At 34.5% G+C, this 27,804-nt stretch overlaps 1 protein-coding gene across 1 annotated transcript in view; it reads right to left on the reverse strand.

Annotated features, from left to right (window-relative positions):
• Positions 1-27,804, reverse strand: part of NBEA (neurobeachin) — a 453,768-nt gene that overhangs the window by 263,966 nt on the left and 161,998 nt on the right. Inside the window, exons 30-33 of the mRNA XM_083884753.1 lie at positions 17,598-18,036; positions 6,212-6,366; positions 2,086-2,212; positions 1,287-1,414 (exon numbers count right to left, since the gene is read on the reverse strand). Coding sequence (XP_083740879.1) covers positions 1,287-1,414; positions 2,086-2,212; positions 6,212-6,366; positions 17,598-18,036 — 849 coding nt within the window. The remainder of the gene's footprint in view (positions 1-1,286; positions 1,415-2,085; positions 2,213-6,211; positions 6,367-17,597; positions 18,037-27,804) is intronic.

The following is a 27,804-nucleotide window of genomic DNA, read 5'->3' on the forward strand; positions in this document are numbered from 1 at the left end:
TTAATCAATTGCCAAATGGAAAATGATAATACTGCTACAAATTTTGCAACTTCATTGAAATAAGAGAGTTAAGAATGTAAATTATCTTACAGTCATCTCAATGTGAATCTCAGACCATTAATTTAGGTGTCATTAAGTGAGAAGTGCAACTTACTCACAAGCTATAAAATTAACAACAAAAAATACCTGGGTTTTTTCTATATAATACTATATTATTTTTCTATATTATACTAAGCTATTATACCATTCCTTGGTATTATGAAACAATAATATTATTTAAAAATAAGAAGATGAAAGAAGAAAAGGTTCTATGAAACTTCAGTTACAAGATGCAAATATTTCTAATAACCAGAGCCAACACTGAGATGTAATCAGGAAAATGACCATATAAAAAAACCTGTACACTAATATTTAGGTAAAATACAAGTATAATAGAAGGGGGTTTGAAACTTGAACACAAAGCTGTATTTTCCCTGTGTAGATCTTTACATACTATAAGCCTTGTCAGAACAAGACTTTTTTCTCTCAATGAACAGCAATACTGTGTGTCACAACAATCCTGGAAGGAAAAAGTTTACTTGGCTGAATATATTCCTCTGAGTCCATGACCTGGGAGCAGTGCATGCTCATGCAAATTCCCCCTTCACTATTTATCTTAATTAGTACTGATTCATTACTTTCTTCATGAGCTTGCCATATTCACATGTTCTGCATAACTTCTGCATTACTTCCTGCCTCATTTATGAGGCAAATTTTCTAACTATGAAATAGTAAAGACAGCACACAAACCCCATAAAAATCCTTGAAAGAGGTCAAGGATACTTTTCTTTAAAATTTATCAGTTTTTATCCCCCCTCTAGGGACAGCTCTTTATGTGCTTGTGTGAATCCAACTGACCTGCCTGAGAAAAAACAGCCCTACCAAATACAGATATGGGCATCAATAATATTGGAGCATGGTTTTCTTTTTACTTTACACTTTTTAATTGTACTTTCACTAGTTTCTCAAAGTCAGGCTGAAGCACTGAATTATTCTGAGGAGAGAAAGGCAAACTATAGAGAGTATTTTTTGATAGGATATCATTACACAGCATATCGGGGAAAAAAAGGTACAAAAGCCATCACTTTTAACTTCTTTAAATGAAATCAAATGCAAAGAAATGAAACCGCAATGTATTAACAACTGATTAATTTATCAAAAATAGTTATATGAAGTTTAGTAAAAAAAAATTCTTCATATCAAATGAATAATAACTAAAATAATATAATCTCATAATAGAACAGTACCTTCAATCAACAGTTCTTGTCCATGGCTACCCAATAATGTTCGAGACAGGAAAGGGGCAAAATCAACAAAAATTTCTCGCAAGAGAGGGGCGACCTTTTCTAAAGCTCTTTCAAGCTTTGCAGTGATACTGTGAAAAAAAAAACAACAGACCATGACTTTAAGAACACTTCACAATAGAAGTTAAAGGATGTCAAATCACACCTGCTTTTAAAAGTTTCTGTAAGCTTCTTTAGAAAAGAGGATGATCATAATTTGATTAAACTCTACCGTTTTTATATGGCTTTAAGTAAATGGAAATGTCATGTCAGAGTCAGCAATGTGTCAGCCTCATAAATTCCACAGTATTTGCAGAGTACTCCAGAACAAGTAAAATTTTTATCATCATTTACAGATACAGGTCTGGTTTTGTCCTCTCCAGTTTAACACAGGCCTTTTTTCACTCAGGAGAGGATGAGTGTCCACTTTCATGTGCTCCATTACCAAAGTGCTTACTTTCCAATATGTACTATCATTACTGAATAAATAAAATAAACCAGCCAGATAAAAATTACTTTAATGAAGTTTTAGTGTCTGGCACAGTTTGAATAAGTTAGACCCTTCTAACCAGTTGAAAAACTCAGACTTTTCAGAGAAGCGTTATTTTAGTATACACATCCTTGGTACCCAATACATTCTACCACATGTATAACTACAGTTATGAGGGTTTGGGGTTTTTTAACAGTAATTTAGGAACATTAAATGAGTCAGTAATTTGGGAAGAGAAATTATAATTAATATTAAAAGATAGAACACGTGTACCTCATGTTTTCAGCTGAATCCTCTGGCATTGGAGCAACAGTTTGGACAGCTGGCAGATTTTTGCTGGTAGCACCATTCACAAAGCTGGATGACGAAGAGGAAGAAGAAGATCCTGAGTCTACTGCACCTGTCCCCCAAAAAACACAAATCTGAATTCAGTCTTAAGAAAAAAACCTTTTAAATAGTCCTTGTATTATTAACCTACTTCTAACTATGGAAATAATGTTATTTATTCTAAAACAGGGAAAACCTTTCCATATGGTTATCAAAAAATTAATACCTTAACTTTGCTGGTATAAAAATAATAAGCTTGAAATCTATTGAAAATCAGGCAAAATAAGTCCTTACCTCATTTCCACTATTCCCATATTGTATTTCAAAGTTGAAAATAATTTTACATCATATGGTAAAAAGCATGATCTTTCAAAAATAAAGTTGTAGTTAAGATGAGATTGAATGGAGAATAAAATTTTAAATATTTCTTAAAATATATTTATATATGCACACTTGACTGACTGCCCAGTTGCAACTACGGGCAGAAACTAAAATAGAAATTAAAAAATGACAGGGAAGATAGAAAATGTACATCACTTCAGGAAGTAATGGGGGAAATTGGTGTCTGAGGAGTATTAAGACACTAATTACAATTTTTCTGTTTCCTTCCTTGAGTCAAGGAGAATTGTGAGGGTATCATTTCAATGGGTTGTGAACAGCTGCCCAGAAAAAAAAGATGCACACAGAGCATACATTTATACTTTAAGTGATCTGGGTCAGAGCTAAGGGCTAAACTTAGACTCTAAATGCCAATCTATCATGTTTGCTGAAACGTGCTGTGAGTTCAGCCCCTCTGAAGGAAACCAGCAAAGGCTCAGAGAGGCCATGAACAGTGAGAGTGCTGTGATAAATGCTGTCCCTGCTCTGCACAGTCCTTCTGCAACACATCACTGCAAGAGAGGTAGCTACAAACAGTCTTGTACTTGGAGTTCAAAGCCTGAGGGACTGCAATGCTACCAGAGAAGAGGCTGACAGGCAACAAGATTTATCCACTAATATAAATATAAATATAAATAATCCATTATTTAGCAATGAAGGGTGAAGAAACCCAGTTTAGAGATCAATGACATTACCCTGGCCATTTTCAAAAATTATAATTGTTAACTCCCTGTTTCTGGTCAGTTTTAGCAGCTGATACATCACTGTCCTTTGCATTACACAGGTATATATTATTTTTCAGTTTCCTGCAGAGGTCTACAAAGCCTTATGGTTTCTTAACTGCTTAAGCAGCCAGCCAGCAGTGGAGTAGAGGTTAAATGCTGGTAAGTGTGAAAAATACTCTGGCAGCAGGAACGATTTTTTATTATTATTTTTTAGTTTGTCTTTAGGTATTTTTACTGATAAAAGAAGGTAAAGATTGGAACTTTGACTAGATCATTTAAGAACATTAAATTCAAAACATTATCAAAATGCAAGCACGATTTACTGTGCTTGCTGACACCAAAGTAACTGGTGAGGTTCAGGATTTAGATTAGGAACTGACTTAGGCAGTTTTTTTAATAACAGGATTGGGAGATGGATTGTGGTTTACACTATGTGTTCGGACTTGGATTAAATACAAATTTGAAATGTACCCAAACACACTGAGAAACACAAAAATATAAGGTAGGCTATCTCTCCCAACCTAGGAATCACAGTAACTTAACTGAAAATAGGATATCCAAAAAAAGATTACTTCTTTATGTATATATCTATGTGTGTGTGTCTCTGTGTATTTATTCACTTATTTTTATTCCTATATACATAAGGAATACATATTTTTATTGTTTATTCCTTTTTCCTTACAAAACAAAATTTTCTTCATTCAGGTTGTTTATAAATGCAATCGCTAAGTTGTTCGACCAACTAGGCTTCCAGAAGATCAAACAGACCTAGAACTATTGGATTAGCATAGAAGTAAGAATCATGATATGAATTACAGAAATCCAGTCTAAGAAACTATAAAGCCAGTTTCTTGCACAAAAAGATGAAGGAAGGAAACCTGTGTCCCCAAAGATGCATTCACAGCACTAAAGGACTTCAGTAACATACATCTCATTAAGTCATGACGTGACATTGACTGTGACAGCGATGGCAGATGGAATGTAAACAGTGACTGTAACCCATGAATAACTGAAAAAAATCACCTTTTACATAAATCCAGCACAGAATATACATTATAGATTGTGCTATCCATCACATGGATATAACTGTATTTCTAGAGTATCTGTAACATACTGTAAAAACAACTGTAAATAGGTTTGGGGGGACATCTAGTGTTTCTAAAAAATTGTATTCTGTTTCCTTTTTATCATAGCAAAATAAAATTTTAAAAAATATGTTTTTCAATTAAATCCTATACACTACTTTAAAATAATTAATAACATAGATATTTTATAGAATGAAAGTCTATAAACCAGAAAGTTTTTAGATAGTCTATATGCCTCAAAAACTGACATACATGAGTCACTGTTTTGACTATCATAGGTGTAGCTTAATTAAAAATGGCAAAATGAGCATTTTAATATAATATTTATTTCAATATTTTCCATGGGATACTATACTACTTTTTTAAAAAACTGTCATTAATATGTTTAGCATTTCTAAAATGTTAATATAAAATTCAAATCTTCAAAAATTCAAATCTTCCTAAAATGCTTTACTATAGAATTCAGTTATAGAATATATATATATATATTCTATATAACTATATAATATAGTTGTACTAAACCTCATACTTGCCAAAATTTCATCCAATCAGCACTTTTAATTTAATCAAGCTAATCTATAGATTAGGATAAAAAAAATCATTAAAAAAAAGAAACTGTAAGATCTGTTAAAAAAGGAGCCTTTAATCCTCAGTGAATGTACCGCAGCTTCTGCCCTCTACTAAGAACAGTATTGAGGAAATGACTGATTTTAAATGCAATCACTTACAAACAAGAGTTACTACATTGCAGCCAAAATAGTTCAGATATTTAATCAGTAAGAAGACTGAAAAGCTTGCTACTATACAGTATCATTTGGAAAACAAGGTTTCCAGTGCAGGATATTTTTTGCACGACATAAGAATACCTAAAAGGAAATCCATTCAAGATTAACAGAAGTGTCTATACAAATGGAACTGTTCAGAGAAGTCATTCCTTCCATCTGCCTCAGGAAAATTACATTTTAAGATCTTGTTTTAATTTTTTTATCCTTAGTAAAATCAAAGTTTTATAACCAGGTATTAAAGGTTTTCTGCAAAAGGAAAGAAAAAACAATGAGTTCATATTACTCCATCAAGCAGAAGGATGCCAAAAACATCCCCCTCTGTTTGCTGCAGCCCTAGAAAGATTTTCATGTTCTCAACCCTTGACTGAAGTTGTGCCATCCTTGAAGAGGCTCTTCTCTCAAGTGCTTGATGAAAGGCTATTTCAAAGGAGTTTAAGTTGAATATCAGTTGCTCTCAGTAAGGATTCATTTCTCAATGGAAACCAGTCTCCACTGTCAACTGGCTCCTTCATGACAGAGAATTCCATTACTACTATTAAAAATAATTTTAAAAGAGGGTCTAGTCCTCATTCTATAGGTCACAAAAAACAACTACTAATAAGGCATCAGTTCAGTTAAATTAAGTAGTCTCTTACTAAAAAAACCTTCCGAAAAGAGCATAATTTTCATTGACAAATAGTAATTGTCCAAAATGTTCACCATCTACAATCTATGATATGTTTATTAAGTAGCTACTTGTCTCTACTTTCTTTAAAACATAAGAAGGGATAAATTGGTATGTATCACATAAACGTCATCTACTGCAGAGCACTAGAAAAGTTAGCTCATTTCAATTCTAAACTACACCTATAAAAAATATTGAGGCTATCTATTACCTTATTTAAGGCTGTGCAAGTCCAATGTGCACTATCAAAGACTAAAAATATAAACCAAGAGAAAACACTGTCTCTAGTAAAAGCCAAGGTTTAATCTTTCCAGGCTTTAATTTGGAACTACAAAAACAGCAACACAAAGATGATTAAAAACAAAACACCACTAAAGGTAACAAAACAAAAAACAAAGACAAAATGAGGGTCACAAGAATATTGAAGGACAATACCTGTTGTATTAATCATACTTTTTGGTGTAGCTCCTGTTGCAGCAAATATATTAGGTGTACTACCCGGTGGCAGCCCACTCCCAGCTGTGGCAGCTCCAACGGTGGTAACAGCCAGACTACCTGGAGGGGGCTTCTTCACTGGTACAACCACACTCCTGTGGGAAAAGAAACAACAGATTACTAAAATTGCACAACAGAGCCAGGATGAGTTTTTGATTTTGGTTGGCTTAGGCTGTTGTATGATGTCGTAGCTGAGGAATACATAATATTGTAAATTTCCTTAACCTTCCTGAAATAGGGTAAAACTCTTTTAACAGGCTCTAAAACCATACTCCTACCCTTATTCTGCAGCTTCAAGTGACTCCGAAGAACCTAATTTGTCTTCCAACACCCACAAAATGGAAAGACTCCACCATCTCAATATGTTGAGAACACTGCTAGCAACAGTATAACACCACAATGTGTTCTAGATTTGCAAAGATAATGCTGGCTGTCAGAAATTACGCCAGCAGACTAGAAGTCTGTATGCACGCAGCCACAAAGATGTGCATTTGTTGTTCCAAATGAAGTTACCTAAGGTAACAAATATTTTGCCTTTCATCTGCATATTTGAATACAGCAGGTTATTCCTCAGTACCGTGAACATATCAGTCTTTCACAGATGACTAAGAAACAATTTTAGGTTCAGCCTTGTTTCATCTTAATCTAAATCAATAGTACATGATGTATATTGAACAGCAAAAATGCAACACAATAAATAGTTATTTTCATAGTATTGATATCACTGAGGTTTAAAAAGCAATCTTGAGAATTTGAAGCTTTTAAGAAGAGAACAGGGCTTTCATAAAGAAATCCAACATAATATCAAATATAAGCAGACAACATTGAACTCAAACATACACTTTTTAACCTAATTTGACATCACACTTAGGGGTTTTTTAGGTGTGAAGAGCAAAAGACTTGCTCTTTGGAGACAATATTTTTTCAACACTGGGCAGCTCTCATAGTGGAAGCATATTTACATTTTTCTTTTTAATATTTCTTTATATCTATAAAATCTCCTTCTCCTTAAAAGTCTGTTTCAGTGGCAAACTTGAGTGAAAGACAAAGGTAAAACAAATCATATTTGTATAATATTGAACAATATATTTTCATCATTGTGTACATTTTCTGTTTAAGCAGATACACTCTTCTTCAAAATTAATCACTGTGATAAAAAAAGAGCAAGTAAAGGCAATTATTTAGAGTGAAGAGGCCACATTTTGCTCAAGAACTTCTTTCAGTAACTGTTTTGTTACACTTTTGTGTATGATGGCCTATAATAAATCATAGGGTGTGGCACCATATTTTATAGCAATGTACTTGGTTCTAGATGTCTAAATCTTCCATCTCCCTGGATTTTAAAGACTGGTGGTGACAGTGTATAAAAAAAAATCCATAAGCATTTTTCCTCACTCTCTTTAGAGGGCTGGCAATTGCAGTCTGCACTCTGAACAACAGTTTATCCCTACCCAGGAGCACATACTGTTAGAGAGGTAAGTCTGGGTGTGTCGATTTTTGTCTCAGTCCATTTACATTAGGAGGAGATGAGTTTGAACAATGCAATAGGTATTGATTAAGATAAGTGACCCTAAAATAATTGCTTTTGTCTGTAGTTAAAAATCTTACAATCACTGCTCATATGAAGTGTTTACATAGCAGCAGCTACAGCTGAACAAAGCTGGGTCTACAGGGGTTAGATTAATCTGCTCCATAACACTATGAAATTTCCTAAAGTTAGCCCCAATCTATATACAAAGATCTCTATTTCAATTGACACCTCAATTAAATATTTGAATTTGGGTTATAAACTGAATAAGTACTCAAAAGTAAAGTCCTTGTAGTGTCATAAAAACACGAGAAGGAATTAGCCCTTGTTCCTAAGTGGGAATATTTCCCAATTCTATTAATCCCAAAAAGAAACTACTGTCATTACCCTCTTTGTAGAGAATTGCAAAAGAAAGGGTGAATGAAGAATGAATGGGAATATTTTTATGCTGGGGCACAAGCAGAAAAGACACAGGAGGAAAAGGCATCTTAGACTGGCCTATTCTAATGGCACATGGATTATCAGGTCACCAAGACCACAGGCAGATGTGTAGCTTCACAAGATGAACCTGCAGACCAAAACTGTGAAGAGTGAAGACTCAAAGAGCTTGGGAAGGACAGAGAGGCTGTTGGCAGGTCCATAAAGGTAAAAGAGGCATATCCAAAACCTGGAAAGATGGCCAACATATGTAGAATGTGAGGAAGACTTGACAGCTGTCATCCCATGCTCTCCATGTCATTGGAACAGATCCTGGACCTCTTATCTGGATGCAAGCAGGAAGGATGGCTGAACAGTCTCCTCAGACACACACTTTTCAAATGTGAGACATGTATTTTATTTTAAGAAAAACAATTATCCCCTCACATAAAATCTGGTATTAGTATCTGCTAAATTGGAAATACAATTATTGTGGATGTATTTCCTATTTTCCTGCTACTTTTCTAAAGATGAAGCTAAATTCAAAGTCTTCCTCCTCATATTTAAGCAGTTCAGGGGTCTTTCAGAGTGTCCAAAAGATCACCTAACTTTCCATAGCAAAGACCACATATGTCAGCTTTATTTCCCAGATGTGATAGGATCAGTTTGATTCAGAAGGGACCCCTAATGAGTGTCATTTAGGACTGAAATACACCTTCTATAGCAAGAAGGACAGTCTTTCCCAAATCCCACAGATATACAGCCCTACACATGGGATGGCATTCTTTTGTATGTTTAAATTGTCACATTAGGATAGGTCAGGTGCTATTAAATACCAAATTATCAAGAAATATCAAGAGAAACCTCTCTACCATAAGAATAGGGAAAATCAGTGAGATGACATCATCCCAGACTGAAAGAAAATGCAGCTTTCTGACATGTCATACATGGTGACCTTGTCAAAATGTCTCATTCCTACTGATAAAACAAAATACAGTGAGCAAATACAGAATGACATCTAGATGAAGCAGACAGAAAAACTGTATGAACAATACAACAGAGTGATCAAAAATGTGCAAAACAGTAAGAAGGACAGCAGAACAAGAAAGGTGAAGGAGAATGACTGCTCTTCCAGTAAAGAGTGTCTTCTTTTAACCAATCTAACTGCTCCAACAGCACATACAGTGAAACCAGTAAAATAAATCAGACTTCTGAAGGAAGTATTATACTTGAGCATAATATGATTTGAGGAATGAATTTATTGTGATAGATGCCTTACATGTGTCTGTCAGGCATTCAGGTTTTTCTTTCATGAAGGAGCAGAAATCTACAGACTAGAAGAAAAGGTTATATACACTTCTGTATTTCATTTTAGGCCTTGTTTTTTAAAATATATTTTGGACTCCCTAAATGTTCCAGACTGGCCCACAGTTGTCTGAATCACATCATCATAGTCTCAAATGATTCCCACTGATTTTGTCAGAAAAAACTTAGTAGTAATTGTCTGTAGCAACTGATTTTATTTCTGTGTTTGCTATGTGGTTTATAATTCTAAATATACCTGTGGCTCATAATCACTGTTCCTTTACTCTGAGTGTCCTTTACCAGTTTTAAACATGAGCCTGAAGTCATCGTAATTCATATCATGCTTAAGGTGAGTGTTGTAGATTCAACCCACATACTACTTATGCATTGCTGGTTCATTAAATAACCTCAGCAAATAGCTACAGGATTCTTCTGGGGTTTAGAAATTTGCATGAAATAACTAGATAGAAAATAATACTGTTAATGCATTGAAATGCAAAAAGAGAAAATGGAAATTTAAAAAAAAACCTCACCACTTTTCCAAATTGACTTTACTTAAATATTTAGCTACACAGTGCTGGCGACAGACAAATCAGGTAATGCAGCTCTATATTTTCCTCTTTCTCTGTGATTCACATTCTGTATCTCTTCATCATTTTAAAATTTAAAGGCTTTCCAACTTAATCACTCTGGTCAACATAAAGGTCAGAGATAAGCCTTCAATACTGGATGTCTTGAGCTACCTATCTGAGCAGCAGCAATTAAATTAGAATCACTTTACTCTTTTGTGGGATATGTGAAACCTCTTAAGGCTGAATTAATATTCTTGCTCCTCTTCTCCTCCCCCACAGCAGCAGAAAACATGAGGATTTTTCAAGCATTCTTCAAAAAGCAGCACAGACTTCAGGCAAGTTTTTCATAGAATTGCTCTGTGTCAAACAGCAACTTCAGAGGTTTCAGAAAAAAATCACATTAGAAAGTGGGTGGCAATTTGTCTCCTATATTACACGCTACTTTGTTCCTACAGCTAGATTAACTTAATCTCTCAAAAGAAAGCTTAATATTTCTTCTCTGAAAGTTATTTATATTTGCCATATGTCTGTAAATATCTAGTCCTCTATGAAACATTTTTTCTGTTGTTTACCCCCTGTTCTTTCCGATTTCACCCCCAGACTCTGACCTGAGCCTGGGGGTTACTATGTTCTAACACCACATTCTGAATCCTACTTTAAACAACCTTCTATTAGGCTGACTGTATTAAGATAAGATACATCTGATACCAAGGAGGAAAGATTTAATTCAGAGTAAAGAGCCATGGAGGAAAAAAAAGATATTAAAAAATTGCGAGGTATACAGATGAGTTCCAAGAGAGATATGGAAGACTCACGGAAGGATATAATTGTTGAGATTTATGCAAATGAAATATTAGTGCTGAATATCCATGCATGATGGATTCTTTCAATGATTTCATACCACATACACACGAAAACCTCCAAATCTTAATGTACATTAAAATATCCTATACTACTAAACAAAAATTGCTTGTTTCTAACTAGAAGAAAGCAAATCATCTCAGGTGTGGTTTTAGGACAAGGACACGAAGATCATTGATCTTCACTCTTGGATCAATCAGAGGAATAAGTATTTATTCACAAAGAAATTCCGTCCTTTGCATCCAGGATAAATTATCTGAAGCATCTAAAATACTGACAAGAAACAATGAAAACTTTAAAAGATAAAAAAGCTAATCATCAAGAAATATTAATGGTCTTGGCTAAACAGAGAAATAGGAAATACTGGGAGTTTAGTAAGTTTGAAGAAACTGAATAGAATCTAAGTGAACATGTGATGTATTAAATGTCAGGAACATCATCAAATATAGAAAAAAACCCCAAAGAAACAATAAACATGAGGTATAAATGAGTATGGGTGAGGAATCTAATCCTGTATACATGTTGAAAAAAACCCAAACAAACAACAAAGGCTAAAAGGCTGCAATCAGTTCTATAAAAGAAGGCCAATAGGGATAAACAGCAAGACAAAAATGCAGTACAATTTTCATCTATACAGCCAGTGAATTATATTAGAGAGTAGAGAGATGGTGGTTTCTCTTCATCACCTTCAGGTCAGATATAGCTACAGTTCCATGGATATGAATATGAAAAGACTCACATTACACAGGTGATAAGAGGAGTTTTGAAAGAGCTACCTGTGTATAGATTGCTAAACAATAGACAAGGGGAATATGATTACAGTTTGATGAAAATAAATTGAATGCTAATATATCCAATTTTGGTTGACTTGAGCCTATTAATAAATTTAGGGTAACTTTTTTTCTAAACAAACAGCTGAGGTGGCGATGAGCTTTCCCTTTGTCTTTTATTACATTTACTAAATGAGTAACTAAGGCACTCTCTAGGAATACACAAAATGCAACTTCAGCCCTCTTCTCTAACAGGATCTGAAACCATTCCTCAGTCTCTGGAGTGTATTTCTACTGCTACCTTAGAGAAATACATTCTAGAGAAGCTGTCAAGCATTTTCTTGTCTCCACTGCACAAAGATAATAAAAATTACCTTGTGTGAACTGGAACCAGATGAGTCCTTTAATTCCCACACTCCTGATTAGGTTTTTCATTCATACATTCACACACTACTGTGACACCCAAAGTAACGGGGAACCAACAACACCTGTACCTGTCCCTTCTTGGTTCATGGGAAAGCTGCTCTATTTTTCTTCAATTATTTGTAATTAACTTTAAAAAGTAAGCATTTTTGTTGAGAGAAGACTCAAATGTATTTACCCATGACTAACTTTTCCTAAGATTTCAGGAAAATCAAATCTGTTTTTCAGCAATCATTGTTTGGAGAATCTAATGATGCCAACAAGAATACGGTCTCCTATTTAAATGACTTAGTAGACCACTGCATACCAACGATCTTCCAAAGGTGGAAAATCATACAACAGACAGACATTGAACCTCTCTGAACCCTCAGGGCGTCTTCTTTCACAGTTCTTGTCTTTTCCCATTCTATCAGTTACCGTAAAAAGCAAAAAAAATAATTAAAATAAAAATAAAAAAAAGAACACCCCACCGCTGTACTCTAGTAAAACATATAGATGCTCTAAGTAATCCTTCTTAATACAGCATGCCTACATAAACTTAAACATATTGTTTAAAGACCATTTTTCTTTATATTAATGGGAAGGATGTGTATGAGACCTCACTGGATCTCACAAGTTGTCCACCTTTTCCAGCACCTTTAAAACTGACCTCAAGGCCCTGCCATTAGGGGGGAGAACAAAAACAAAAACAAAAACAAAAACAAAACAAAACAAAACAAAAAAAATTCAAAGATGTGCTCTCCAAAATATTCTCAAATATGTTCCTAAAGACTCCACTGAGTATGTAAGCTAAACAAACCCATAATCTTCCAATTTATGAAATGATAACGGATTAAAAGGGAATCTCATCTTTAATAGCAACAAAAATAACTGATCTTTTAATTTCTAGGAACTCAAGATTTTCTACTTATGCAAACATTCTTCCCATTGAAATATTTCTAAGAACAGAAAATATATGTAAATTATCTCAATCTGAAAAAACTAATAAATGAGACAAAACCACAAGAAATCTCCGTTTCAATATTAGCACCCATACAAGAAATCTCTACTAGAAAAAAAGTAGAGAGGAACAAGTGTAAGTGTCAAAATGCAATACTGAGTAAAATCACACACAAATTTAAAAACCATCTAGTTGCATCTAGTGGGACCAATGCAAATTGACCAACAAAAAAGAAACAAGAAATCCCCAAACCCTAAAAATCAATAAGAGGGACTGAATTTTGTCAGACAAAAGATGAGAAGGCAAAAAGGAATTATTGGTGAGTTATGCTCCATTAGTCACAAATCTAGGTGAAATAACCCTTTGTATTTGCTTCTAAAAATGTCAACCTGGATGCCATTTTCAAGAAATTCAGTCTGACGTTAAAAGACATGTCATAACTTTGAGGATCCAGGCTCCTGTGTCCCAGAAATCTGTTTATATAGCTCATAATGTAATTACAGCTACCTTAAGACAGATGAGGCAGAAGGCGGCAATATATTGAAAACTAATTGAAAAATGCAGTTGTCCAGAAGCACTTGTGGGGAAGAGGTCTCTGAAAAGCTGCTCAAAGCTTCAGAGTTTGAAGTGAAATTTTTGATGTTGTCACTCTCAATCTATTGAAGAGCTGACAGACAATCAAACCCGTCTGGCCGCCTGGCAGCTCATTTTGCTGGCAGGTGGCAAACAATTAGACACACCAATTTGTGCCTCCTGATGACATTAAAGCATGAAACTAAGTTGTATGCAGGGCCTAGTGATTTGTGTGAAAGCATTTCAAAAATAATACTCTTTGCCGTGGCAACTCATTTCAGACTGCCACCTCCCATTACGGCTTTGAGTGGTGAAGACGACAGACTTGAGTTACGTGCGGCGCAAGGCCGCTTCTGTTCAATCCGTCATCAGCGCCCCCCGAGACCTCAATCCCCTCCTTTCATCAATATCACCTCATCATTTACATTTGATAGCACTTGAACTGCTGCATACATTAGCTACACACAGCTCCCAGTTGATAAAACATGCTGGGCGCTTTTTCTGCTTTTATGTTTCATTTACAACTGCGCAAATTCCACGGGAGAATACGCGGTAGCCTGTTACAAAACTACTCCTATGGACACGTTTGCAATGCACAATGAAAACAACATGCAGAGCAAAACATATCATATGAAATGCTAAAATATACTTCTCAATTTCAATTCTATTTACAGGAGTTTACTTTACATGGAGTTTACCTTCATGTGTGATCATAATTAAAGAAAATTACCTCAACTGTTCTTTTGCTAGGCACTCAGATGCCCATATGCAAAAAAACCCCAAAACTCTAGCCTCACAAGGACTAAGAATACCTTCAGATTAAAGCGAAAAATACATTTCTTTAACCTAGATTTGCTTATAAATATGGAATCACTGGGCTTATTTTATAAAACCTGAAACAAATAGAACCTGACAAAACAATACACTCCATTGCTCATGGCTCTCTCCAGGGACAATAAAGATGACCAACAGCCACATTGCTCAGTGAAGAACCAAAAGCAGCGTAAACTGCAGCAGCACAAGATCCTACAGAAATACAGTTTAAAAGGCATAGTTTTAGCTTTTAAAAAAACCCTGGTTATCTTATTTGACTGTTATTTTATATTAGTAAACACAATTTCATTTACATGAGCAAGTATGGAAAGACAATCCTACTGTGATTTTTTTTTTTCAGTTTTTCAATAGTTATTGGGATACTACAGGAAATAAAATGTTCAGAAATCACCACTAGGTAAAATTCATGCTGCTTTCTCAATTAATACTTAAATTTGTTCAGTTACTATTCCAATATACTATTCAAGGTTTTTCCACCTAACCCTTGTTTCGTCCCCCATGAAAAGTTACAGGGTCAGGACCTGGATCAGCTCCACCTTTGTTATTTGAAAAAGTGACACCATCACCATCCATATTTGCCTCCAAAGATTGTCACAGTAGTCAAGAAAGTACTCTGGCAATATGAAAAATCTTCACAGAGGAATACTTGCGTGAACAGTGGGAATCATTCAGTAATGCAGCAATTGAGTGGAACAGTCAGTTGAGGTCCTGTGGGCTAAGAGCATCTGTATTTTTATCAAGATGCCCACAGTTCAAAAACATTTGTTTAGTTTTGGATAAAAGATTGTAACTTTCCCCCTCTGCTGGACTTGCCTGAACCTGCCATTTTTCCCTTTATAGTTGTTGGTTGTACTGAAAATTATCATCTACCTCACTCACCAAAATCAGACAGCAGGATCATTATTTTAAGAGAAAAAAAACACAAAAACACACCAAAAATTATGTAAAAGTGAATTCTTTTGCCTAAACTTCACCAATCACTGCTTTCCTTCTTTTTCCTGAAGTGAAAAAGACACAATTCCAAAAGCTGACACGTACAAATGTAGGCTACAAAGACATAAACACAGCGGTGCACTTTTACAGGAAATCATGAAATTTGGTCAGCAGGGTAACAGGTCAGGGAAAAATCAAACTCACTAGCTGCTAAACTTGTTAAGTATGAAATATTTATCAAAACTTATAAGCTCTAGACATGAGGCACCTCTCAAATTATTCCATAATTCTATATTATCCACTTTTACTAATGAGGTTCAAAAGGTACAAGCAGTCGCATTGTTGCAAGAACAGTTAAATGGAGGTGCTTGCATTAAATAAAGGTTATGGCCAAACGACTGCAGGCCCTTGGAGTTTTTAATGCTTTCTTATAGAGCAATAATTTAGAAATGCCCACTAAAATTCATGTCTTCAATCACCTTGATGTCAAGCTCCCTCTAACAATGACAAAGACATCTCATGAGGGATATCCACCTTTTTAATTTAGGTGTCTGGCATTTTGTGAATCAACCACGGCTCTCTGAATGAAATTTTTTTCTTATTAACCCAGGTAGAAATTTAGATAAAGTAACCTTTTTTGGTGATTACAGTTAAGGAGTGATTATTTCTACAGGTGGCATGATGTTTTATACTGCTTAACACACAAGAATGCATTCTGGAATATGATGGCTTCTCACAGAGGATAAGGAAAAATTCCTAACTGTATAGGAAGAAAAAAATATTTTTCATCTCATATAGAAATCAATCTAAAATTTAAAAAAGCACAGATTGATGAACTAAAAACAAAATAAAAATCTTAACGATAAAGCTCTTAAATGAGCTTTCTCTAGAAAAGTCTTAAGACCTAAAATATTATTAGAAAGAGATATATTAACTGGTTCTAAATTACAGTTCACTTTTCCTATCTTCAAAAAATGACCTTTCTTACAACAGACACTATCTGATTGTTGATTGAATTAATTCAGAAAAGCAGCCTCAGTGCTTACACACAGAGAGACAAAAAGACATCAGATAATTTTGTGGACCTCATAATGGAAACGCACTTCACTTTCATTCCAAACTTCTGACATATCTTCTTGCACTTCACTGTTTATGTTATGCGGAAAAAATGACATATTATTTTTCTTAAGACTTAATGAAGATATTTATGATATTTTTGCAGGTTTTCTGTAAATACATTTTTTTTTCCTCATAAATCACAATATAACTATTTTCTGCCTTATTTTCTTTATTTCCTTCAGTATTTTACTTCCTGTACCTGCCTGATAACTAATATACTTTAAGTTTTCAAGATATGTCTTAAATGATCTTAAAGTCTTGATTCTATTTTTAACATTTTAAGAATATTTTTATGAAGAAACTGAAAGGATAGAAAATACAACCATATCAACACTTGCAAGAACTGGGTCTAAACTCACAATGGGACTATACTTCTGGAAGGATGCTGAGAATTGCACAACAGCACAATTTCTGTGTTCAAGATAAGTGAGAGGGACTGGACATTTAAAGGCAAGTATATTCATTAGAAACTAGGAAGATACAGCCCAAGAAACAAAACAAACGATTCTTTGTGGAAATGTTCATGAGTTTAGTTTTAAGCACTCACTTCTGAGCTTTAACAACTTCTGTTGTTTAAAGACCTAAAAAGAAACTGGTTTCTACCATGACCAAGCAAACAATTTGCCATGGTCAAAGCATTTCAGTACCAGAAAACAGTTCAATGATGGATCCAATTAAGATTTAAGCCTTTGAAGGAATATTCAACTGAATTTGTGCACAATCTGTTCTATATCAGCAGATATTACCCCTCCTCCTTCTCACTAAAATGCAGTTTTAAAGAAAAAGAGGTTTTATTGCACATATATTTCTCTGCAACAGGCTCGTTTTCCAAGTACTTCATAGAGTTTTATTCACTGCTAACAGAGAAAAACAAGGTGAATTACTTTTGTCTATACTACGTGGTCTGTTGGTAATGCAGAAAGGGAGACACAGTGCAGTTGTTTTTAACATACTTTAATAAAACCAAAAGTATAATAACCTTCCTGAAGAAATAAAAGCCCTTCAAACTTCTGAATTACATCAATATAAAATAATGAGTCCAACCATATACCTGTCAAATGAGTGAAACTGCATGGGAAGAATAGCCTGAGCTTCTCTCTTCAGTGCAGGATCTGGGTAAGGGATTGGATCCGGGCCACACTCTGCAATTTCAACAGGGGCTGCCACAAGACTTTTCAGTATTTCTTTGACATTGATTCCTTTACTTTGGCTGATACTAGATATTGAAGATGCAGGTTTCAGAATTTCACTGGGGCTTTCTGTTAAGCTCTCCTGAGATTTCTTCACTTCTGAAGACAAAGTAGACAACAGCTCACTCATAGCATCAGGACCTGTGCTGGTCTCTAAGTCTGTCCCATTCAAAATATTGGGCATCTGTTCATCACCAATTCCAGAATCTGTATGAGGAATAGAACTTTCCAGCTGAATATCTTCAACCGGCGTTGGTGTTTCTTTATCTTTGATACTTTCTGGAAATACAGTTGGTGACTCTGCAGCGAAACAGAGATTATGAACAAAATTTAATTTTATATTTTTCCCTAAAAATATGATCAAAAGGTTTCATATGACAGAAATGTGTTAGAAAGACCACAGATCATGGGATTTTAAACCTTAAAAACTCATTCTACATACAAAAAATTTACCTTCAACAGCTGTTTTGCATATAGACAGACTTGCAAGAGGGAGCCCAAAATCACATTATACAAACTCAGTGACATTTAGAAAATACAGCCCACTATTCACACAGTAATCAAAGACCAAAATACTGCCAGGAAAAACAACATTAAAATTATAACCTATTAATTGCAGAATTGTATGATCTTTGAGCCTACTAGAAAGGAAAATTGCAATCACTTATGCTTTCAGATTACTGCAAAATTTAATCTTTTGTATTGCTGTCATCAAATATTAAGCTTGCATTCAAAACAAAACTGCTAGACCATTTGCTTGCTTGGTGTTTTGTTTAAAATATGCATTACACACATTTCTACACACATATCATTGCACTGAATACAGATCAATTTATACACGAAGAAAGAGAAGGTGTTATTATTGATTTTTTAGATACCTCTTCCCACAAAAGGTAAAATTCTGGAATTCAGGAAAAATTAATGAACAAAATAAATATAGCTTCATAGAGATAGGCAAGTGAAATCTGTTGAGTTTGGAACATTTCCAGATTGAAAAGGATTCTACAACATCTTGTAACCGAGAAGACCACACCTCTCTTAATTACTTTGGTGAAACAGACACAAAATCTTTGTTAAATAAGAATGATTTGCTAGGCTTAGACAAAAGTCAGTTAGAGTTGTGAGCAACTTATATATCTACACTTTTGGTTAGAGAAAAACATACTGTGGCTATTTTAATTGACAAAATGCTTTTTTAGTTTATTTTAAAATAACATTATTTTCATTAGATTACTTGTCTTGATTATAAAATTTAGCTATCCTACGTATGAAATAAGAACAGTTTGTTAATGGCTCTGATATAGTGGTTTAGATATTATGGGAAATATTTTATAATGTATTTGAATGAAGCTCTGTTACCAAAAAAATGTGCTGCAGAAAAATAACTTTAAATACAATCTCATAACTCGCTATAGATTTTTTAGTACAGTCAGGTAAAAAATATCTATTTAGCATATGGGCATAAGTGTGGGTACATGCATGTGCACATAAAAAAAAATCTGTAAGAGATTATTTATGTGTTTGAACTAATGGTCATGTAAACCTCTGCATATGTACAAGTATTAAGAAAGAACAGAAGAGGCTTTTAAAAAGACGAAGCAGAATCACCCATTATAAAGAAGCATTGTTTTCTTCTTTTAACAGCCATAAACACTGAAGCCACTTCCTCCTCCTTTTTCTCCTAAGTGCCTTAAACATATCTTATCAAATAGATATGAGCTCTTCTTTGTGAAGCAGGAAGTAGAAACCGGATTTATGAGCTGCATCAAATGCATTTAGCATCTGCCAGGTCAGGAAGCAAAAAGATCCATATCTACTTAGTACTGCCTATATTTGGCACAGAAAGACATCTGATCCACAGAATGATCCTAATGAATTTTCTGCTTGTCTCTTTAAACTCCATCCATACAAAGACAACACCTCTCAACTGAAGGGAAGATTAGTACTGGACAGCCAGTAAAGCAGGTTGCTGCCCATGAAATGTACGGTGAATAAAATGGCATAAGGTGCCATTATTATGCAAATGAAAAGAGGGCACTGAAAAAAGATGATGGTCCACTACATGATGAAGTTAGGTTACACTCAACCTCAATTTTCATTAAGGTCAACAATGCTGAAAACTAAAGACAGAAAACCTGATAGAAATACAGTGTTGAAAGTCAACTACCTTGAGTAAACCAGAAGAAAGACTTTAACACATTAAAATCTGTTTTAATGAATTGACTCCAAGCCAATTTTGAAAGAAACATCCATGATATTGCTGGCCTAGTAGCAGGCACTTTTGCCAAACAGATGACTGGAGATGGTTACACATAACTGGAGAAAACAATAAAAGGTTTCTCTTTTAAGGAGATAGGAAAAAAATTAGCTGGACAACTGCAAACCTTCAACAGAAAGCAAGATTTCAGGATCTATTTTGGAGTAAAGAATACTAATGGAATGCAATGAGACAGATTAGAAAATGGCTTTCTTAAAAGAGCTTTTAAAATACTTATTATTCAGAGAAAGTAAGGGTCAATATAGTAAATTCAGTAAAGCTGGGGATGTCACAACGGATTGTAATTTAGTCACGAGACCCTAGAAATGATTAAAATGTGGGAAAAGAAACTGGCTAAGAAGGAGCCATCAGTTATTTTCAAAAGGAAAGAAAAAACCCAACAGACTGAAATAAACTACCATGGGAGATATTTTGTTCAAATTTTTAATAAAGATGAATGTGAATATTGCTGATGACAAAATTACGAGGCAAAACTGATGGTCACAGAAGCATGATTATAAGAAGGCATTATGGCAAAACTGCAAATTACATTTAATAGGGAAAAGCTTTGTATCTAGTGAAAGACCACATAGCTTCCATTATAATAGGAATCCATCTTCTGTAAATGACTGAAGAGAAGGACTTGGATACATCAATTGCTGGGTTACTACTCAGTTACCAATAAAGTATTCTCACGAAAAGGCAAATGCGGCTCCAAAGCTCTTTAAATAAATAGTTCCTGCAATAGCTGAGCATTAACAGCAATAGAAAAGGCTCTGGAAAGATTCATTATGGAATACTGTGTACATACTTGTATTTGGGAAATGTGCATGTGCCACTATGGAGATACATAGCAATCTACTGTTGCAGAAATGAATTTGGCTGACATAGTCTGGCCAAACTAATACTGAGAAGTCATACACCAGCTATCACAAACAGTAGATGAAAACTCAAAACCAAAAAAAACCCAAACCAAACCAAACAACCCAAAAAACAAACAAACAAACAAAAGAACAGCAGGGTTGGCATGAGGAAAACTGCAAACTCATCACAAAAAAACTTTGGTTTGGAAAGTGATAGTCATCAATATATAATTAATGTTATGGAGAAGCTTTCCAATCAGCATAGCAAATTAAAAAAAAAAATAGACCTAATTTTGAGATGCTATAAATAGGACTGTACTTAATTACTCAGCAGGTGACTTGCAAACCTTTGTTCACAAATGAAATCAAAATGCTAGGAGGCCTGTTATCATTTGACGCTAAAAATGGAAGTAAAATCATATTTGTAGACATAAAATTTCAATATGACATACTATAAAGTATATAACACTAATTGAAAGGATTTAGGGCAAAAATATCAAAGGGAATTATTCTATATTCAGGAAATTGTATGGGTACTTGATTTCCACAAAAATCAGATTTGTATCTTTACTTTTTTGCTGCATTTCCAATACCTAATACAAATATGCTGCACTAAGCCAATTCAGCTCAGTCTGATTTATCACAATGAATAACAGTATCTAAAAACTAGTAAGTTGAGTGCATTAACTCTCATTTTTAAAACATCAAACAAGCTAAATGAATAAGGGTTTAAAAGGTTCAATTTACTTTTTGTGTCTTAAGAAAAAATAAATTCAGAACTGATAGGACTTTTTAACTGCCTTTCAGAGAGAATCCTAGAAAATTAGGAAAGGTGAAATCAACATAAATATGGCTGAAAAGATGAATTATAAGACCTTCTTGATCAGCATTATTATTACTACATTATTATTACAGAAGCAAAGCCACAACTGATTGCATGCATCTGTCCACGTTCTAACACTCTGACAGTAAGACACTAAATTTTCAGAAACCTCATCAGTTCTCTACAGCACAAGGCCATGTCAGTAGACAAAGCAGAATCATTACTAGAGCTAGTGATTTTAACCCTGTCAGAAACAGGCAGTTGGAGGCCAGATGCCTCCTCCTTACTGTTTTTCATTCTATCTAATGAGTTCATCTACTACATTATGGGAAAAATATGGGCCCAAGTTAACTAAATGACATATTGTATATCTGGTGACCTCATCTGTCACGCTCCTTCCCTAAAATATCTTGTTTGCTTGTGATTTATGAAGTGTATTGTAATTGTTTTAACCTACTGAGTTACCTAAATAGCTCTTGCACTGCTTCCATATGGCTAAAAAATACAACCCCCACTCCCCCTGCTTATTAACCTAATAATGAGCCATTTCATATGTAAGGTCAATACCCACAATTTTGCCAGTATAAAAATGATGATACAAATCACACTTTTAATATTTATTTACTTTTAAAAGAGAGAAAAATTAAGTGTATATTCCTGTAATCTTTTTGTCTTTTTCATATTGTTAAACCTCCCTACTAGATAAAAATGTGCTGAAATTTGTCAAAGTAAGATACATGAAAACTATTTTTTTTAATTGCTTACATTACGGTTGAAAAAATATTCCTAAGTAATGCTATCCCAAATTATTGTCAAATTTCTGCTCTAAACAATAGAGAAGCATTTGGGAGTGGAAAGGTTTGGGCAACCTTGATATAGGACTTGCCTCCATCTTTATCTCCATTTACACTGAAAAATTTATGAGTTGTTTTCTGCATAGCCATCTTAAAGCCCTGGTGATAACCTTAACAGTTGCCTTTTATAAACCCTTTGTAGTTTTCTACAAGCTTCCAGAAACAGCACCCAAGCTGAAAACGCTTTCATTCCAAGTCGGCACTGATATTACAACTTCCTCCATAGGTGGAAGAGTCAACTAATTAATTGCTAAAGTCTAGGCCACAAAGGCAGAGTGGAAAAATTCTTCCCTGCAATATCAGTCTGCTAATTTTCATGTGCAAGAAGCAGCACAATTAAACTGAGATGAGAAACTAAAAATGGGAACAGAATCAAAGAGCAATAAGGGTCTGATTTAAAAGTACATTGAGAGAAGTAAGAACAGACTTGCAAAAGAAATGTCCCTGGAGGTTGAGTCACAACAGTGGCAAGAACTCCCCTGAAAGAAGCATTAAGATTCCAAGATGCTCTCTATCTGCTACTCAGGGCCTCCTCTTCTGTTGGCATTTCTGTGAAAGTTATAAGCAGACCAGAGTAAAAATTCCCCTTATAGTGACCCTGATCATGGCCCAAACATGTAAAATCTACCCATTTTGGCAGCTTGGCTGGTATTAATCTTCATGTAATTATGCATTAATAGGCAAATTTGGTCATGTCCCACTAAAACTTAATGAGGTTCTGTTATTTCTGAGGCAAAGCAACATGAACAACACTGACAGCAGAACTCAGTTGCTTTTCTAAAATACTTTTAAACAAGCTTCTTTGTAAATTGTATTATTAAAAAGTGAGGGAAAAGAGCCTGGCTTAGGGTTACAATTTTCCATTCTTTCACTGTCGGTCTTTTATCTACAAAAAAAATTTGAGAAATGCAGCCTGGATTTAGCCTGCATCTGTTATTTAGCCAATATATTTATCCTGGTTCCTCTGAAATTCCTTCCAGACCAAACAGTGTCCCTTTCCTTCCACAAGGAATTCAGTTGTCTAACAGCATGTGTACATGCTATTACACATGTACACTAAGAGATGGAAGTAGAGCTCATGCCATGGCAGCCTTTGGGTGGCAAGAAGGAAAGCCACAAGTAGGATTCCTCAGGGCTCTGATATGTGTGGCTGAGGGCAGAAGGAACACAGCTGAAAATGAGGGGACTGAGGAAGGTCAGATAGGAAATACTCTGGGGTGGGTTGGCAATTGGAAGGGCACAGATCTTGGTACAGGAGATTTAGGACAGAGGGTTGGGAATTTTCCTTTTAGCCAGAGTGGATTTGTGAGGAGAAGGGATGTAGCTGCCAACCAGGAAAATCAGAGAGGCACTGAAATGGGAGAGGAATACAGCAGGAGAGACTTAGGGTGGGGAAATCAAGATTGAGAAGTGATTGAAGAGGACAGTTATCATCAGCCCCTGTTCACAGCTGGACATCCCTAAGTCTTCTTGCACGTCTTCTCTTTTTGTTCACTGGAAGTTTCTTCTATGTGCTCAAATTCCTCAAAAGTCTTATAATTTCTTTCTCTGCACTCACTACGACAGGCACACAGGGCAGTTCTTTCTACCTTGACCACAGAAAGGAAATTGAAAGAGCCACTGATGACAGACACAACTTCTTGATCTGTTTAGGCAACGTCTTTAATCAATGTCTTAATTCTTCTTTACTAATCAAAGGTCTTTCACTCAGAGTTTGATGCATAAGACATCAGTCTGATTGATTACCTGGCTGCCAAACAAAATGTCAGCAGTCTTAAACCAAAGCATTACCAAGATATTAACTAAAAAATACTAAAGAGATAAAATAAAAATAGGAAAATGAGAAGTATTGAAGAAAAGTTAGCTTTAGAGAAAATCAGTTATTTACATTTTGAAACCAAACCCAAAGAGAAACTAGGAACAACAGAGTAATATGTTTTGGTTTTTTTTCCCTGGGTGAATTTCCCTAGTTTTTTCAGTTTATATTTTTATTCATTTATTTTGTGTAAACTCAAACCCACAAAATTAAAAAATAAATTATTTTAGAGATACTTATGATAATATCTGTATTTCTGATGCATGATGAGAAAGATGGTGTTTTTTTTAATTAAACATTTCTTAGAAAAGAAATTAAAAACAAAATCTCTCACAAAGGTTACAGCATCCAGCAACAGAAGTTAGCAGTGGAGCACAAAGTATGTTCCATATAGACAATGAAACCTACACGAAAAAGTTTTGGTTTAAGCACTATTTTTTATAAAACTAAAAGTTCTTAAAAAAACTTTTAAAACATCTTTAATTTGTATATATAAATGAAAATAAATACTGATGTTACTTACAAAAATCCCTATTACGACTGCTTCATGCATACATAACGGCTGATCAATTAATAATGAAAAATATATGCAAACATCTCCTATGATGCCTTAAGTAGCTGGTAAAGGGCAATAAATAATAGATTACAATGTATTCATTACTATCTCATGATCTTCAAATGCATGTCCTTCCAGATGTAGTTGGAATAAGGAGCATATGTTTCATTAGAAGAGCACTATGATTATTTTGAGCAGCAGGCAGAAATTCAAGAGAACTGGAATTTTATGACAATCAACCATGATTGTCAACCATGTTCCTTATAGCATCATCCTTTCTTGGAAACATATATACAATGAGATTTTTAGGAGGATGGAGACATGAGTTTTGTCAGGACTTCCTGATGCAAAGAATATTTTCATGGGCGATGGAAATTAGTCCTTTAGTCCACTTTGCATACTTAGGCTATTATCCTTATACAAAATAATTTTAAAATAGTCTGGAAATCTCTATGCTACTACATTAGAAATACAAATAAAAGTGTAGCAATGTAATTCCCAGAGTATTATATACCTAGGAGACCTGAAGAAATGGATACTTTTCTTGTCTTCAAAGAGAAAGCTGTTACTGCAGCTTTTTAATATAGTTCATTCTGTCAAGAAAAATAAATCAATACCTTCCAGTCCATCTGCACCACATACCTTTAAGAAATCTATTAATTTACAGTGCTTTGGGAAAAATACAGGCAGTGATAGCAAGGGAGTGGAAAACTCAATCAATTTTTGATAGAAGTTTCTGATAACCTACATACTGATTTGCTTCAGACAATATGTAATAGCTGAATTGCACTGTTGCCATGCTTTCATTTCTGAAGCACTCCCGAGTAATGCAAATGGGTTTCATCAATTTTCAACTGAAAATATCTATTCATTACTTGGTTAACATTAACTGTGTTCTCAGTAATTAACAGTATGCCAACTGAAGTGTAAAAGGGAAAAAAAAAAGATTCACACTTTTCTACTGTTGGAAATGTGGAAACACTGGTGAAAGAAATAGTCCAATAAACCTTTGAGGTAAGCAAGGACAGCTTAATTAGCAACCACAAGAGAAAAAACTCATTTCAAGTGATCCTGACCACTACAGCTAAATCTACTAGAAATTGGTAGCTGTAATTTGAAGAGGTTACTCGGTTTTACATGGTTAGGCTGATCAGCTGTTATTAACAGGACATACCAAGCTCCTCTATCTTTCCTCTCACTCTGAAGAAATTGTAATTCTCTCTCAAAATACGTACTGATTACCCTCCACCTGGTAAGAGAAAGGGCTGCTCTCAGTTTTTCTGTGTCTAGCTTCACATCTTCCAGATAGAACATCAATATTTTCATACCAATTTTGGGACCATATCCTTATCTAAGAGGAGAAATCAGCAGAGAACAAACCAATATTTTCTAAGCTATTCCAATTTCTCCCATTTCAGAAATGAAATTTTTTTCATTTTATGCTAAGTTCATAAGAGTAGTTGTTGGTAACCAGTAAATGAACATTAACAGTGCCTTGACTAACACAGTTCTGTCTACGATTTATTATAGGTAAAAAAATTATAGATGTGAATGGGGATATTACAAAGACACATAATGTCATTATTGGATTAAGTGCCTGACATCAAAGAATTTGATACCAGCTTTTGTCATTTGCATCTGGAGTTTCATGGAGTCAGGACTGATCTGACCAAGACAGAGGTCTACAATGACAACTATAGTGAATGAAGAAAGAGGCATTTCTAGTGACAGTAGACCTTAAAGGAGGTCCCATGAACTGTACCCTTAACGTGCCCTAACCTCTCTTCACCTATTTTTAAGGGAGATGAAGATGAGTAACTCACATATTCATTCAATAGTAATATTTTCCAGAAAGTAGAACTCATGCATGAGATTTTGAGACAAAACCCTGAAAATCCAGTACAGAGGTTTTGGCCAATAGTTTTTAATGCTACTTTTTCTAACTCTCCCTATTTTACTTATTTAGTTAAATTTTAATTTAATTAATTCTTTGGTATTATGAACAGGAAGAAGTCAAGTCTGCAGCATTTACTCTTGAAGGACTATGTGTCTCAGACAACCTTCAGATGCAAGAGAAAAATTCTGATCTGCCATTTCCCTTGAGAGTCTGGTAATGAATTAATTCAAAGTGCAATGCTATATATGACCTAAATTGAAGAAAGAGAATTTTCTCTTAATTTTGCAAGATCTGCTTTGTCTGACTACACACTGACTTATTTAGAAGTACTGAACACCCTTTAAAATCATTGGAAACAAGGAGGAGAAACGTAGGCACTTTCAACAAACTTATGATAAGAGTAAATTTACAAATACAGATATATTTTTCTCTCCCCATGGATCAGGTTAGAAGGAAAAATAAATAGAGACGTGTAGAATGTTATAAAGAAATAAAATCTTTTTATTGTTAAATGGTAGTCATGGACACTACTGTAATAGTTTTTCTTTCCTGGGTGTGACCTTTTTTCTTCAAGCACCGTAAGATAACAACTAGCTTATAAGCAATATCTGAATAATAGTAAAAGAAACATTATTTTGCCATCTACAAGCATTTGTAAGTAAGGGCAGAATATATCCCTGCAAAATATATCTTAAGATCTTTTGTTTCTATACTATCTTTTATTCATATACAGTAATATCAATAAAGAAGGCAAAGTTAAATATTTTTTATGATGATAATGGAAGAGTTTTATATCAAGCAGATGATATTAAAGTTCTTATAATCCACACTTGACACCAGCTGCAGTTACTCATAGGAAGCATTCACTGATCACATACTGCAATACAGCTGAGACAAGTAGGGTCTCACACATATTTAAATAGATTTTAACTGAAGATATTGCCCCATGTACAGGAAAAAGAAATAAGAGTGTCACTAAGAACAAAATCATTATCTCAAATA

Source organism: Zosterops lateralis (assembly GCF_965231275.1).
Source record: "Zosterops lateralis genome assembly, chromosome: 2".
Lineage (NCBI taxonomy): Eukaryota > Metazoa > Chordata > Aves > Passeriformes > Zosteropidae > Zosterops > Zosterops lateralis.